General features: G+C 41.6%; 1 protein-coding gene across 1 annotated transcript in view; it reads left to right on the top strand.

Annotated features, from left to right (window-relative positions):
- TTC27 (tetratricopeptide repeat domain 27) overlaps positions 1-16021 on the top strand; it is a 195184-nt gene that overhangs the window by 11378 nt on the left and 167785 nt on the right. The window contains exons 4-5 of the mRNA XM_016948331.4: positions 902-1042; positions 10763-10865. Of these exons, the coding sequence (XP_016803820.1) occupies positions 902-1042; positions 10763-10865 (244 nt within the window). The remainder of the gene's footprint in view (positions 1-901; positions 1043-10762; positions 10866-16021) is intronic.

The following is a 16021-nucleotide window of genomic DNA, read 5'->3' as shown; positions in this document are numbered from 1 at the left end:
AACAGGAGAGTGCATTTTTCAAAGGCGTCCTTTTTTTTTGCAGCCTTCTGCTCACTCTGGTGTGTGGTCATATGCCCATTCTGCATTTGATGCATGAGACCTTGTTGATTGTTTGGCTTGATAGAAATTATGGAGTAGAGACTTACTTCATAATGACATTTTCCAGGTATTGAAGCTTAAGTGAAATGTAGGTGTTTAATATAAATATCAAATACACTATTTACTATAAATACTTTAATATAGGGATGCTTTTCATTGAGATAATATTTTGTTGTAAGTAAATTTATGAAGTGATGATATCTCTTCAATGCTAGCATTTTTTTTGAGTTCCTTGTTTCTCTAAAGTTTGAACATGCCAGGCGCAGAAGCTTTCGCCTATAATCCCAGCACTTTGGGAGACCAAGGCAGGGGATCACTTAAGGTCAGGAATTCGAGACCAACCTGGCCAACATGGTGAAACCCCATCTCTACTTAAAATACAAAAACTTAGCTGGATGTGGTGGTGCGTGCCTGGAGTCCCAGCTATTCGCCCAGGCAGGAGGATCACTTGAGCCCGGGAGATGGAGGTTGCAGTGAGCCAAGATCACGCCACTGCACTCCAGCCTGGGCAACAGAGTGAGACTCCCATCTCAAAACAAAAACAAAAACAAAAACAAAACACCAAAAACCCAAAAAATCAAGTTTGATCAGATGGGTGGCCATCCATCAGGGCAGGCTGGATTTATAGATGTCTAAGGGCATTTGCAGTGTTATAATTCTGTCCAGTGCCAATTGCTGTGTAATATATTAATGCTTTCGTTTCAAAGCTGAGTTGACTGGAAAATCTTTGTATTATTACAAGACATATAAAGATTAATATTTTGTTAAATTATATCATCTTAGTTTATAATCCTTTTTTCAGGGTAAAGGACTGGATGCATTTGTTCTGAGCCTGCTCACTCTAGATGGTGAATCAATCTACAGCCTGACCTCGAAGCCTATACTACTGTTATTAGCACGCATTATCCTAGTGAATGTAAGACATAAACTGACAGCTATTCAGGTAAGGAAAGGATCCATGAGATTCATACCGTGGTATGACTTTTGTGCTTATTAACACCAGACTGTAGATGTGTCGCTGACAATGTCTTGGTCTATTTTGTTTTCTAAGTCTTCTAGGTATGTAATTTAAAAATCTGATGAAAATAAGCAAAAACTTTTCTTCCCTCATGAGATTGATCTAGTTTAGAATGAGATTATGTTGCACCTCCTTAATAGGATTTATGTGTGTACTGTATAGATATAAATGTTCATTTGCAGAAATCTTAAATATCGATTTAAAAATATACCTTGGGCTGGGCATGGTGGCTCACGCCTGTAATCCCAGCACTTTGAGAGGCTGAGGTGGACGGGTCACCTGAGGTCAGGAGTTCGAGACCAGCCTGGCTAACATGGTGAAACCCCATCTCTACTAAAAATACAAAATTAGCTGGGCGCGGTGGCGTGCACCTGTAATCCCAGCTACTTGGGAGGCTGAGGCAGGAGAATTGCTTGAACCTGGGAGGTGGAGGTTGCAGTGAGCCGTGATTGTGCCATTGCACTCCAGCCTGGGCAAGAGAACAAGACTGTGTCTCAAAAAAAAAAAAAAAACAAAACAACAACAACAACAAAAACAAAACAAAAAAAGATATACCTCACAGTCTTTTATGAATTTCATGTAGGATAATGAGCAGTGACCAAAATTTAATGGGTCTTAATTTCTGTTTTCTGGCTCACATTCTATGTTATGTCATTATTTGGGTTGGATTTAGTAAAGCATTTGTTAAATATCTATTATATGGTTTCTTCATATAAACTAGTGAGGACAAATATACACACAGAATGCTAATATGCAGAAAGAAAAGACAGTCTTTGGAGGTTTAGTGGAGGTTGTCAGCCACGCAGTGTGCAGTCTGTGTTGCTGCTATTCAACTCTGCTGCATTGTAGTGTTAGAGCAGCTGTAGACAATGTTTCATTAAATGGACATGACTGTCTTCCAATAAAGCTTTATTTGTGGACACTGAAACTTACATTTTCTATACTTCTCACATTCACAACATATTATTCTTGATTTTTCCCAGTGATATAAAAATGTAAAAACGATTTTCAGTTCTTGGACTATACGGAAACCAGTAGTGGGCTGGATTTGCGCACAGGCTGTGCCTGGCTGACCCCTGCTCCATCTGATTGTTGCAACCTGGTGTGCTGCAGACCCCATAGTGTCAGAAATGGTATATCTAAATTTTATATGAAATCTCCCAGTTTTGGCTGAAAATTTTTAAGAAATGCAATAGTTCGTTCTTTTTTTTTTCGAGATGGAGTTTCACTCTTGTTGCCCAGGCTGGAGTGCAATGGCGCGATCTTGGCTCACCACAACCTCCACCTCCTGGGTTCAAGCAATTCTTCTGCCTCAGCCTCCCAAGTAGCTGGGATTACAGGCATGCGTCACCATGTCTGGCTAATTTTGTATTTTTATTTATTTATTTTTTTGAGACAGAGTCTCGCTCTGTAAGCCCAGGCTGGAGTGCAGTGGCGTGATCTTGACTCACTGCAAGCTCTACCTCCTGGGTTCACACCATTCTCCTGCCTCAGCCTCCCAAGTAGCTGGGACTACAGGCGGCTGCCACAATGCGTGGCTCATCTTTTGTATTTTTAGTAGAGATGGGATTTCTCCACATTGGTCAGGCTGGTCTCGAACTCCTGACCTTAGGTGATCTGCCTACCTCAGCCTCCCAAAGTGCTGGGATTACAGGTGTGAGCCACTGTGCCCGGCCCAAGCATCACAATATTTCTATAGGTCAATATAGACTTGGTCTGTTCTGTGTAAGGGCTTACTTTCCTAAGCATTTAAGTTTATACACTAAATTTTTTTTGTTTTTTTTGAGATGGAGTCTCACTCTGTCACACAGACTGGAGTATAGTAGTGTGATCTCGGCTCATTGCAACCTCCACCTCACAGGTTCAAGTGATTCTCATGCCTCAGCCTCCTGAGTAGCTGGGATTACAGGCGCCCACCACCACGTTTGGCTAATTTTTTGTATTTTTAGTAGAGACATGGTTTCGCCATGTTGGCCGTGTTGGTTTCAAACCCCTAGCCTCAGGTAACCTGCCTGCCTTGGCCTCCCAAAGTGCTGGGATCACAGGCATGAGCCACTGCACCTGGCCTAAATTTGTTTTAAAAGAAGAGGTTAGAAGGGAAGTGGTGCCTCTATTTGCAACTCTCATGAGAGCCAGAGGATTTGGAATCCATTGTACTAGAGGTTGTTTTTTTTTTGTTTGTTTGTTTTGTTTTTTTTTTAAGACAGGGTCTGGCCCCGTTGCCCAGGCTGGAGTGCAGTGGCATGATCTCAGCTCACTGCAACCTCCACCTCCTGGGCTGAAGCCATCCTCCCACCTCAGCCTCCCAAGTAACTTGGACTACAGGCATGCGCCACCACACCCGGCTAATTTTTGTATTTTTTGTAGAGACAGGGTTTCACCTTGTTGCTCAGGCTGGTCTTGAACTTGTGGGCTCAAGTGATTCACCTGCCTCCATCTCCCCTAAGTGCCGAGATTATAGGCATAAGTCACCATTCCCAGCCTAGAAAGGTTTTTGTTTTTGAGACAGCGTCTTGCTCTGTTGCCCAGGCTGGAGTACAGTGGTGTGATCTTGGCTCACTGCAATCTACGCCTCCCAGGTTCAAGTGATTTTCCCACGTCAGCCTCCCAAGTAGCTGGGACTACAGGTGTGCACCACCGTGCCTGGCTAATTGAAGGTTTTTTAATACACGGATTTCAACATGTCTTAGCATATATGAGGCTTCGTCTTTTGAGCTCTTAGTGACAGTAGCTTGAGTAAAAAATTTTTCCCCTAAGTAAGTTGATCTGAGTTAAATGGTCTTAAAGAGTGACGATTACTTTGCTCTATTGTTTTATTTATTTACTTATTTATTTTTTGAGACAGAGTCTCACTCTGTTGCCCAGGCTGAAGTGCAGTGGTGTGATCTCGGCTCACTACAACCTCTGCCTCCTGGGTTCAAGTGATTCTCCTGCCTCAGCCTCCCTAGTAGCTTGGATTACAGGCACGTGCCACCATGCCTTGCTAATTTTTTTGTGCTTTTAGTAGAAATGGGATTTTACTATGTTGGCCAACTGGTCTCGAACTCCTGACCTCAAGTGATCCACCCACCTTGGCCTTCCAAAGTGCTGGGATTACAGGCGTGAGCCACTGTGCCCAGGTACTTTACTCTAGGTAAAGTATCACCAAGCCATGAGGCTGCCAAATGGCATTATTTTCTTTCTAGTGAGAACTTATGGTCACTAATGAATGAGTGAGATGGTTTTTAAGTTGCTCAAAAGTTTTCTTCATCAAGAATGTTAAGCATTGTCCAGGCGCAGTGGCTCTCGCCTGTAATACCAGCACTTTGGGAGGCCGAGGCTGGCGGATCACCTGAGGTCAGGAGTTCGACACCAGTCTGGCCAACATGGCGACACCCTGTCTCTAGTAAAAATACAAAAATTAGCCAGGCATCTCTGGGCATGGTGGTTCACGCCTGTAATCCTAGCACTTTGGGAGGTCGAGGTAGGTGGATCACCTGAGGTCAGGAGTTTGAGACCAAACTGGCCAACACAGTGAAACCCCGTTTCTATTAAAAATACAAAAATTAGCCGGGTGTAATGGCGGGTGCCTGTAATCTCAGCTACTTGGAAGGCTGAGGCAGGAGAATTGCTTGAACCCAGGAGGCGGAGTTTGCAGTGAATCGAGATCGTTCCACTGCACACCAGCCTGAGCAACACAGCGAGACTCTGTCTCAAAAAAAAAAAAAAAAAATTAGCCAGGCATGGTGGTGCATGCCTGTAATCCTAGCTACTCAAGAGGCTGAGGCAGGAATATTGCTTGAACATGGAAGGTGGAGGTTGCAGTGAGCCAAGATCGCGCACCGCACTCCAGCCCAGGCGACAGAGTGAGACTCTGTCTCCAAAAAAAAAAAGTATGTTAAGCATCATTTGAAAAATAATATATATACTGTCAACAACTTAGGAGAATTAATAAATATGTGGAATACTAGTTGTAGATGTCATTCTTGTAGGGTTGCAGAGGCAAGTTACCTTAATTTCTTGGCAGCTGTAAACAACTTTTGACTTCTGCTTAAAAACCTGTTTTCCTGTAGTGTATTACTATGTATACATCATTTTGTGCTGAAATTTTGCCTTTTTCTTTTTCTTTTTTTTTGAGATGGGAGACAGGTTCTCACTGTGTTGCCCAGGCTGATCTTGAACTCCTGGCCCCAAGTGATCCTCCCACCTCAGCCTCCTGAGTAGCTGGAACTTCAGGAGCACACCATCCTGCCTGGCTTCTCTTGCCATTCAATTGAAGCATTATTCTTTCTATTATAGATTTTTCCTGTGGGTCTTTACTATATCATTCTTTTTTCCCTCCCTCCCTCCCTCCCTCCCTCCTTTCCTTCTTTCCTTCCTTTCTGCTTTTTTTTTTTTTTTTTTTTTTTTTTTGGAGATGTTGTCTTGCTGTGTTGTCCAGGATGGCCTTCAACTTGTGGGCTCAAGTGATCCTCCTGCTCCAGCCTCCTGAGCAGCTAGGACTATAGGCACCTGGCTTATATCTTTCTCTTAATGGTGTTATTAAAAATGGCTGATTTGATGAATTAAGATAAAATAATAAAGAAACATTACATACTTATCCAAGTTAATTTTAACCTTTTAAATTAATTTTTGAGTAACCTGACTCCAAGAAATGTATCAAGTTATTTATGATGATATTATTTTTGTGAAATTATAGAAGAAGCAGATTTTCCCACAACCCCTAATCTGTGAAGTATATAGACTAGAATTGGTACTATGTAAGTGGTTGAGTAAAATGAGTCTTGGTTTTGAAATCAACAGCTATGTGACCTTATGCTAGTTAATTTCTCTGAATATCAGTTTCCATTTGTAAAATGGGATAGACTGGCAAATATTTATTTGGTGTCTTGTGAGTATACTACTGCTCCCTGCTGTCTGGGAGGTTCTAAACTATTGTGACTTCTCAGTCAGACCATTCTGTAATAAGTGTTATAATCAGGAGATAAAATCTAGAAATTATCTAAAGCAAGAGTTCAAGTTCACTTTTTTATTAATGCCTCAATTTTTTCTTTCTTTGTTTCTTTTTTTAAAATTTTATTATTAGTGTGCTTTAAGTTTTAGGGTACATGTGCACAATGTGCAGGTTTGTTATATATGTATACAAGTGCCATGTTGGTGTGCTGTACCCATTAACTCGTCATTTAGCATTAGGTATATCTCCTAATGCTATCCCTCCCGCCTCCCCCCAATTTTTTCTTTCTTTTTTTATTTTTTTGAGACAGAGTTTTACTCTGTTGCCCAGGCTGGAGTGCAGTGGCGTGATCTCAGCTCAGTGCCACCTCCGCCTCCCGGGTTCAAGTGATTCTCCTGCCTCAGCCTCCCAAGTAGCTGGGACTACAGGTATGCACCACCATGCCCGGCCAATTTTTTTTGTATTTTTAGAAGAGATGGATTTTCACCATGTTGGTCAGGCTGGTCTCGAACTCCTGACCTCAATGATCGGCTTGCCTCAGCCTCCCAAAGTGCTGGGATTACAGGTGTGAGCCACAGTGACCGGCCTCAATTTTCAATTTTACTTTTTTTTTTTTGAGATGGAGTCTCGCTCTGTCGCCCAGGCTGGAGTGCAGTGGCGCAATCTTGGCTCACTGCAACCTCTGCCTCCTGGGTTCACGCGATTCTCCTGCCTCAGCCTCCCGAGTAGCTGGGACTACAGGCGCCCACCACCATGTCCAGCTAATTTTTTGTATTTTTAGTAGAGACGGGGTTTCACCATGTTAGCCCAGATGGTCTCGATCTCCTGACCTCGTGATCCACCTGCCTTGGCCTCCCAGAGTGCTGGGATTACAGGTGTGAGCCACCATGCCTGGCTCAATTTTTTAAGTTTTATTTTTGTAGAGATGGGATCTCACTGCATTGCCCAGGCTTGTCTGAAACTCGTGGCTTCAAGTGATCTTCCTACCTTGGCTTCCCAAAGTGCTGAGATTACAGGCATGAGCTACTGTGCCAGCCCTCTATTTTTATATTAAGCAATTCTTGACAAACTGAAAACGTCTGTTATACTGACTAGTAGAAAAATAGGCTATGCTTTCTATATTTGTTTTTTTTTTTTTTTTTTTTTTTTTTTGGAGACTGACTCTCGCTCTGTCTCCCAGGCTGGAGTGCAGTGGCGCGATCTCTGCTCACTGCAAGCTCCACCTTCCGGGTTCATGCCATTCTCCTGCCTCAGCCTCCCAAGTAGCTGGGACTACAGGCTCCCACCAGCACGCCCAGCTAATTTTTTGTATTATTAGTAGAGATGGGGTTTCATTGTGTTGGCCAGGAAGGTCTTGATCTCCTGACCTTGTGATCCGCCTGCCTCAGCCTCCCAAAGTGCTGAGATTACAGGCATGAGCCACCGCGCCCGGCCTCTATATTTGTTTTATTCTTCCCTCCCCCATATAAAGATTTTTGGTTTGAGAGTTAATTTATAGATCTGATTTTTGAGAGTTCAGCATATTATATGTTTTTTTGTTTGTTTGTTTTTTGTTTTTTTTTTTTTTGGGTCAGAGTCTCTTCTCTGTTGCCCAACCTGGAGTACAGTGGTGTGATCACAGCTGACTATAACCTTAAACTCCTGAGTAGCTAGGTTTACAGATATGCACTACCACACTCAGCTACCTAAAAAAAATTTTTTGTAGAAATGGGGTCTCTCTGTGTTGCCCAGGCTGGTCTTGAATTTATGGCCTCAAGTGAGCTTCCTGCTACCCAAAGTGCTGGGATTGCAAGTGTGAGCCACTGTGCCTGGCCTTGTATTATGTGTTTTCTTAAAAGTGAAATCTTTTTGACTGGATGTATCTAAATTCCCATGTCTAGAAAAGTAAAAGAATAAGCTGCCAGACCTGACTCACTTATTGCTGACAGCAGATAAGGGACAGATAATTGAGATGTAAACTGACTTCATGCTATAGTGATAGGAAAAGAATGAAAATGAGGCAACACCTCAGGGAATTCAGTTAAAAACTGTCTGAAATTTCTTTGCTATTAGATAATTTTATATTTCCTTACATGGACTGAGGAAACAGTATTAATTTGAAAGGATTTTGTCATGGAGTCAAAATTCATTTGTGGTTGCATCACGGTTGTAGTAGTTGTGGTGTATAACACTTTAGAAGTGAACCAGGCTATGGTGTGTAGCAGTTTAGAAGGGAACGTCTTAGTCAAATGAAGAAATTAAGTTCAAGCAAAAAAGTTCTTTGGAGCCAGGTGCTGTGGCATATACCTGTCGTCCCAGGTACTTGGAAATCTGAGGCAGGAGGATGGCTTGAGTCCAGGAGTTCAAAGCTGCAGTGTGCTATGATGACTCCCGTAAATAGCCACTGCACTCCACCCTGGACAGTGTACTGAGACCCCATCTCAAAAGAAAGCTTTTTGGTAATTGTCATCTCATATTTGCAGGTAACTAAAAGGAAAACTAATTGTTAGACTTTCATGTAATATAATGTAAAGTAATATAGTTACAAATAATTTATAATGAGCTAATCAAAATTACTTATCATAACTTGTACACATGTACATATACACACATGCACATACATAGAGGAAGCTCTGGAGGAATGTAAACCTTTGTCACTGATTTTTTCCGCTGGAGGAGGATGATATTGGGACTGTGGAAGAGAGATTTTCACTCTTCACCGTATATACTTTTTTTTTTTGAGACGGAGTTTCACTCTTGTTGCCCAAGCTGGAGTGCAGTGGTGCAATCTTGGCTCACTGCAACCTCCACCTCCCGGGTTCAAGTGATTCTCCTGCTTCAACCTCCCGAGTAGCTGGGATTACAGGCGCGTGCCACCACACCTGGCTAATTTTTTGTATTTTTAGTAGGAACCAGGTTTCATCATGTTAGCCAGGCTGCTCTTGAACTCCTGACCTCAGGTGATCTGCCCCACCTTGGCCTCCCATAGTGCTAGGACTACAGGTGTGAACCACTGCACCCGGCACCCCCTTTTTTTTTTTTTTTTTTTTTTTTTTAAAGAGACTTAGTCTTACAGTGTTGCCCACCTGGTCTCAAACTCCTAGCCTCGAGTGATCTTCTCATTTCAGCCTCCTGAGTAGCTGGGATTATAGGTGTGAGGTACCATACCTGGCCATACTTTTATATTGGCTTGTTGTTTCTTGTTTTTATTTTTTTTTAAGTAAATATATGTTGATCAAGTAAGAAAAAGCATCAGCGAATAAAAGAAAAAGCTACTATATGCTCAGCTTGTGCATTAGTCAAGACAGTGTCTAAAATCCAGTTTCCTACTTGGTGCAGTGCCTCACATCTGTAATCCCAGCACTTTGGGAGGCCAAGGTGGGTGGATCACTTGAGCCCAGGAGTTGGAGACCAACCTGGGCAACATGGCAAAACCCCATCTCTACCAAAAAATACAAAAATTAGCTGGGCATGGTGACATGGCCAGTAGTCCTAGCAACTCAGGAAGCTGAAGTGGGAGGATCACCTGAGCCTGAGGAGGTCCAGGCTGCAGTGAGCTGTGATCATGCCACTGCACTCCAGCCTGGGCGACAGAGTCAGACCTTGCCTCAAAAAAAAATAAATAAATAAATAAAAAAAAGCAGTTTCTGCCCTCAGAAATGTATGGCTCAAGTAGAGTTATAAACTTGAAAAACAGGTGCTGTCCAATATGATGCCAACTTCTAGGAACAGTGTAGAAGTTCAAAGAAGTGAAAGATCAGTATGTGCCACACTAGCAGGAGAAGACTGTAAGGAAGAGGTTTCATACAGGTGTGGAAGCAATCTTCTCAGATTGGGGAACATCTGAATCCAAGGTATTTCTTACTGTGTAGATTATGTAAAATACATTGCTTTGAGGAGGATATAGAGATGAATAAGACATGATTTCTTACCTTGTTGGGTAGTAGACGGTGAACAACATTGGAACCTGAGATGACATACATAAAATACAATGGAATGTGTTTGCAAGGGAATTACAGATAATGTGCTGGAAGTTCAGGTGATGGAAAAATCACCCCCACAGGGGGTTCTTGTGGGGCCTCTGAAGGAGTTGGTACTCGGATTAAAGTGGTGATAGAGTGCCACAGAGCAGGATGAATACAACATTTTTTTTTTTTTTTTTTTTGAGACAGGGTCTCGCTGTGTTGCCCAGGCTAGAGTGCAATGGTGTATCCTCGGCTCACTGCAACCTCTGCCTCCCAGGTTTAAGCAATTCTCCTGCCTCAAGTCTCCCGAGTAGCTGGGACTACAGGCGCCTGCCACCACGCCCAGCTAATTTTTGTATTTTTAATAGAGACAGGGTTTCACCATGTTGGCCAGGCTGGTCTTGAACTCCTGACCTTGTGATCTGCCCGCCTCAGCCTCCCAAAGTGTTGGGATTACAGGTGTGAGCCATCGCACCCGGCCATAACATATATTTTAAAGGAGGAGTTGGTAAGTTCAAAATGGCATAAGGAAGTCCAAGTGGCTGAAAAAAAAATACAGGTTTGAGAGGATGGAGGTGAGGTGTTATTCTTATGGAAGACACAGATGTGGGTTTTGGTATTATTACTGAAGAGAGTAGTGGATGGGTAATCTTATTGAGGAATAAATTTAATTTTATGAATGTAAAAAAATTCTAAAAATCTCAGTTAATGTAAAAAGAGTTTTCTAAAGTATCCGTTTATTTCAGCTTACGTGGTGTTTTTTCCTAGAGCTTGCCATGGTGGACTTTGAGATGTGTGAATATTCATCAGCATTTGCTTGAGGAACGCTCACCTCTGCTTTTTACTCTTGCCGAAAACTGTATTGATCAAGGTATGTAGCAGATTTTTGTTTGATATGGGCATGTAGCTCAGTTCTAATTACTTGGCTGAGATACTCCTTTTTAGTTTATTTTTTGTCCGGTAGTAGTGCCTTTTCGTTTTGAGTTGTTTCTTTTTTTTTTTTTTTTTTTGGTGTAGAATATCACAAGTTGTTATGTTGTCAGATTATAGAGTTCCTTTTAGTCTTTTTTAGTTTAAAAAAGATAACTACTTTCACTTACTTAACCTACTTAGGGTGATTTGCTCTATGTAGGTCACCATGATTTTATCTCAAATTGTTTAAAGATATTTTAATATTTTCTCTGTTCTTTAAGAAGCCTCATTGGAAACAGATGTACTCTCCTTAGTTCTTTTTTTAAAAAAAGTCCTCAACTAACTTGAGCTGGAGTAAATTATGTTAAATTACACAAAGAATAAGAAATTATCCTATATCCTATTGAGTACATCAAGAAAAGCATAAGAAAACAGTTGATAGAAAATAAGTTTCACTGAAGTTAACAATGGGTAGGGAGGCTATTTTGCATTTCATTTTATTAGTATTTTTTGTAACATATAATATACATGCAGAAAAATACCTAAAACCTAAATGAAAAATTTGCCAAATAATTATAAGCCAAACATCCATGTAAGTGCCTCCTGCTGCCTTTGTTGCAGATATTCCTCCTGTATCCTAGGGAAAGACTTTGGAAAAGAGGAGAATCTTAGGTGCCTTAATACTTGGTTTCCAGTCTTCCTGGTTTTGGGGATTTTTTTTTGGCAAAAGTTGCCACACAAAACAAAAACAAAAACAGATTCTCTTGTGGTGAAGGAATATGTGAACGTAAGTGAACTTGGACTTGACCATGAGTTTTTGAGTTACAGAGACGGGATTTGATTTTAGCTGTGTCTGGTTCCAAAGCCCAGACTCCTTTCAGATCCAAGAGTATGGAATGAATATGTATGTGTGTGTCCAAGGGACATGAGGAGTGGTAGTTAGCATCATTCTATGTGGAGAAAAGTGATCTGTACTTGATGGAGGTAGTACATTCATGAAGGTATAACATAACTCTCATGTGTGTGCATGTATAATATAAGGGGCTCTTGTACCTTTTGGGGGTCTGTTTCCTTCAAGAGTTATTTTTGGGACAGAGTTTCACTCTGTCATCCAGGCTGGAGTGCAATGGCGCAATCTCGGCTCACTGCAACCTCCACCTCCCGGGTTCAAACAATTCTCCTGCCTCAGCCTCCTGAGTAGCTGGGATTACAGGCATGTGCCACCACGCCTGGCTAATTTTGTATTTTTAGTAGACATGGGGTTTCTCCATGTTGGTCAGGCTTGTCTCGAACTCCCGACCTCAGGTATCAGCCCGCCTTGGCCTCCCAGAGTGTTGGGATTACAGGCTCGAGCCTCTGCGCCCGGCGTCCTTCAAGAGTTTTTACAGTAACAAGCTAGGCCAGAATACAGTGGAGAGGACTATAGCTTGTTTAGTCATAGATATTCCTAAGCCAGGTGAGTGGTTGAAACTAATTTCTCAGTTTTTATTTTATTCTAGGACAGAAATACATAAACATATGCTAATCTTAGATAAAATGACCATCTATACATAATTCAAATAGAGATAATAATGAAAGTATTATTCAATCAGTATAATAATTGATTCATTTATGTTGTTTGTTCCAGGACTTAGTTTATATTCTTTCAACATTTTTAGGTAACGTAAGCCTGGGGGTCTAGCAGGGGGCCTGTTAGATGTGAGCATAAACATTGTAAGTCATCCCTTGGTATCCAAGGGGGATTGGTTCTGGAACCTGACCCTCTCATACCAATATCCTTGTATGCTTATGTATCTTTTTAAAAGGTAGGAGCCGGGCCAGGCGCGTTGGCTCATGCCTGTAATCCCAGCACTTTGGGAGGTCGAGGCAGGTAGATCACGAGGTCAGGAGTTCGAGACCAGTCTGGCCAACATGGTGAAACCCTGTCTGTACTAAAATACAAAAATTAGCTGGGCATGGTGGTGGGCACCTGTAATCTCAGCTACTCAGGAGGCTGAGGCAGGAGAATGGTGTGAACCTAGGAGGCGGAGGTTGCAGTGAGCTGAGATCGCGTCATTGCACTCTGGCCTGGGCGACAGGGCGAGACTCCATCTCAAAAAAATATATAAATAAATAAATAAAAATAAAATAAAAGGTAGGAACCATATGGTATATTTTGGAGAGGATTCTATTTTATGAGTTAAAATTAAGTTCCAAACCAGAAACTAAGATAGCTGGAAAATGTGACTCTAAGTGACTCATTCCCAAAGAGGTCTCAGTTCTTTTCTATATTATATTTCAGCATGTCATTTGCTTTACCTTGCAACTAAGAATTTTTTATGTTGCTGTTCTAGGCTAATCAACGGCACTTTTCAGTTTATCTAGTCATAAAATGGTCCATTTTGGCTAGGTCTAAATAGATTCGTAGATAGTGCTGAATTATAACTTTTCATGAATGATTTCATTTTTAAAATGTTTTGTTCTGGGATTTGATCCAAATGTTGACCAAACAGTCACTTAATAACTGAAATACGATTCAGTGTCCAGAGAAGGGTATTATATTTGAAATGTTGCCCTTGAAGGATCATCAGAAAGTTGGCAGGATTTTTTTTTTCGTTCTATGAAACATAGGCAAAGGATTTTATGAAAACTATGATATTTAGGTTTTTGTCCAGACGTGTTACACCAGTATAATACAGTGGAAGGGAGTCTATCAAAATGTCAGCATAACTTTGCTGGGCTGATTACATCTATAATAGGAGTAGGTCAGAATCTATTCCTCAGTACAATCTAAAGCATTCTTTTGGATGTCACACTAAATGAAAGCATGATTCTCTAAAGACTATTCAGGGCATACAACAATTGATCATGGCATCCAGTGCTGAAAACATGTTATATATAGTGCATGAGATGTAATATTGCACTTTAGCTGTTTGAAGAAGACCTCATGAAGTCGCTAAGAGAAACTGGGTTAAAATACTTTGTCATCAAGTCCTGCTGTGACATTTCAGGCAGCTCTGTGACTCTGGGATTAGGTTGTTTCCACGTTGAAAGAGTGTTCAAAAAAACAGTCTCCACGGTGGCTCAGGCCTGTGATCCCAGCACTTTGGGAGGCTGACGCAGTGGATCACCTGAGGTCAAGAGTTCAAGACCAGCCTGGCCAACATGGTGAAACCCCGTCTCTACTAAAAACATAAAAATTAGCCGGACATTGTGGTGTGTGCCTGTAATCCCAGCTACTCAGGAGGTTGAGGTAGGAGAATCTCTTGAACCTGGGAGGTAGAGGTTGCAGTGAGCCGAGATTACACCACTGCACTCCAGCCTGGATGACAGAGTGAGACTCCATCTCAAAAAAAAAAACAAAAAAAAAACAGTCTTTTGGTGACTGATGCATACGTGCGTACGTTGATTTCTTTTCATAAATTGGATACTTTGGAATAAATGTTATTGAATGTACTAAATGTCATTGTCTGTAATTATAATTGTCCATTAGGGATTTCATTTTAGCATAGCATTTAGATAATCTCGTGAGAAGAGATTTTGGTTTTAGCATACATTTTAAGTGTGGGTGACATTTTGATCCAGAAGGTCACAAATATTCATTTCCAGGGAGAACCTCCTGATTTATTAAAATAATAATATATGCCTATTGGGTCAACACACTCCTTTTTGAATGTAAACCTTGAGTTATCTATCTTCAAAGCTCAAAATTTTGCTTCCATTGTTGACTCATTGCTTTCCACCATTCTGCGTTTCTAGCCAGTTCTTAAATCTTACCAGTTCTTCCCCAAGGGTCCCATATTGACCTGTCTTTTCCATATCTACAGCTTTTATCCTAATCTGAAATCTTTAGTTTGGAAAGGCCCTTTAGAGATAATCTTGTCTAGCTAAATCATTTTACGAAGAATTGAGACTTACAGAAGTTGCCCAAGAACCAGCACAATGATGTGGAGTTTCTGACTCCAAGTCCTGCTGACACTTTCCCTTGCTTTTTCCAAGCTGGTAAGTAAGGCAGAATTCTAGTAACTAATGATAATGCAGCTAACATTTCTATAGTGTATACACCACATCACACAGTCTTTGAAGTCTTTAATTATATTAACTAGCTTATTCCTAACAACTATGAGGTAGAGCCGAAGATGGTATAGTAGTGGATATAGTGTGCCTTTTAAAAAACAGCTTTTTTTTCAAGTTTAATTAACCTATAATAAGATCTCATATTTAAGGTGTACAATTTGTGACATTTTGTATATGCATACACCTGTGAAATCATCACAATTAAGATGATTAACAGGGTATAGCATTTCATGTTGTTATTATTTTTTTGAGGCAGGGTCTTGCTATGTCATCCGTGCTGGAGTGCAGTGATGAGATCTAGACTCACTGCAACTTTGAAATCCTGGGCTCAAGTGATCCTCCTACCTTAGCCTTCTGAATGGGTGGGTGTATAGGCGCGTGCCACCATACATGGCTAATTTTTTTTTTTTTTTTGAGATGGAGTCTCGCTCTGTTGCCCAGGCTGGAGTGCAATGGCGTGATCTCGGCTCACTGCAACCTCTGCCTCCCGGGTTCATGAGATTCTCCTTCCTCAGCCTCCCAAGTAGCTGAGATCACAGGTGCCCACCACCATGCCTGGCTAATTTTTATATTTTTAGTAGAGATGGGGTTTCACCATGTTGGCTAGGCTGGTCTCCAACTCCTGACCTCAAATGATCCATCCTCCTCAGCCCTCCAAAGTGCTTGGATTACAGTCATGAGCCACTGCGTCTGGCCTTTTTTTTTTTGAGACAGGGTTTCACTCTGTCACCCAGGCTGGAGTGCAATGGCGTGACCTCGGCTCAACTCAACCTCTGCCTCCTGCGTTCAAGTGATTCTCCTACCTCAGCCTCTCAAGCAGCTGGGACTACGGGTGCCCGCCACCATGTCTGGCCAATTTTTTTTTTTGTATTTTTAGTAGAGATGAGGTTTCACCATGTTGGCCAAGCTGGTCTTGAAGTCCTGATCTCATGATCTGCTTGCCTTGGCCTCCCAAAGTGCTGGTATTACAGGAGTGAGCCACTGTGCCTGGCCCGCCTGGCTAATTTTTAAATTTTTCTGTAGAGAAATTTAAAATTCAGAAGTCTCATTATATTGCTT

The sequence above is a fragment of the Pan troglodytes genome, chromosome 12 (assembly GCF_028858775.2).
Source record: "Pan troglodytes isolate AG18354 chromosome 12, NHGRI_mPanTro3-v2.0_pri, whole genome shotgun sequence".
Lineage (NCBI taxonomy): Eukaryota > Metazoa > Chordata > Mammalia > Primates > Hominidae > Pan > Pan troglodytes.
The sequence above is the reverse complement of the archived record's forward strand: the minus strand, read 5'-3'. Positions and strand labels throughout refer to the sequence as shown.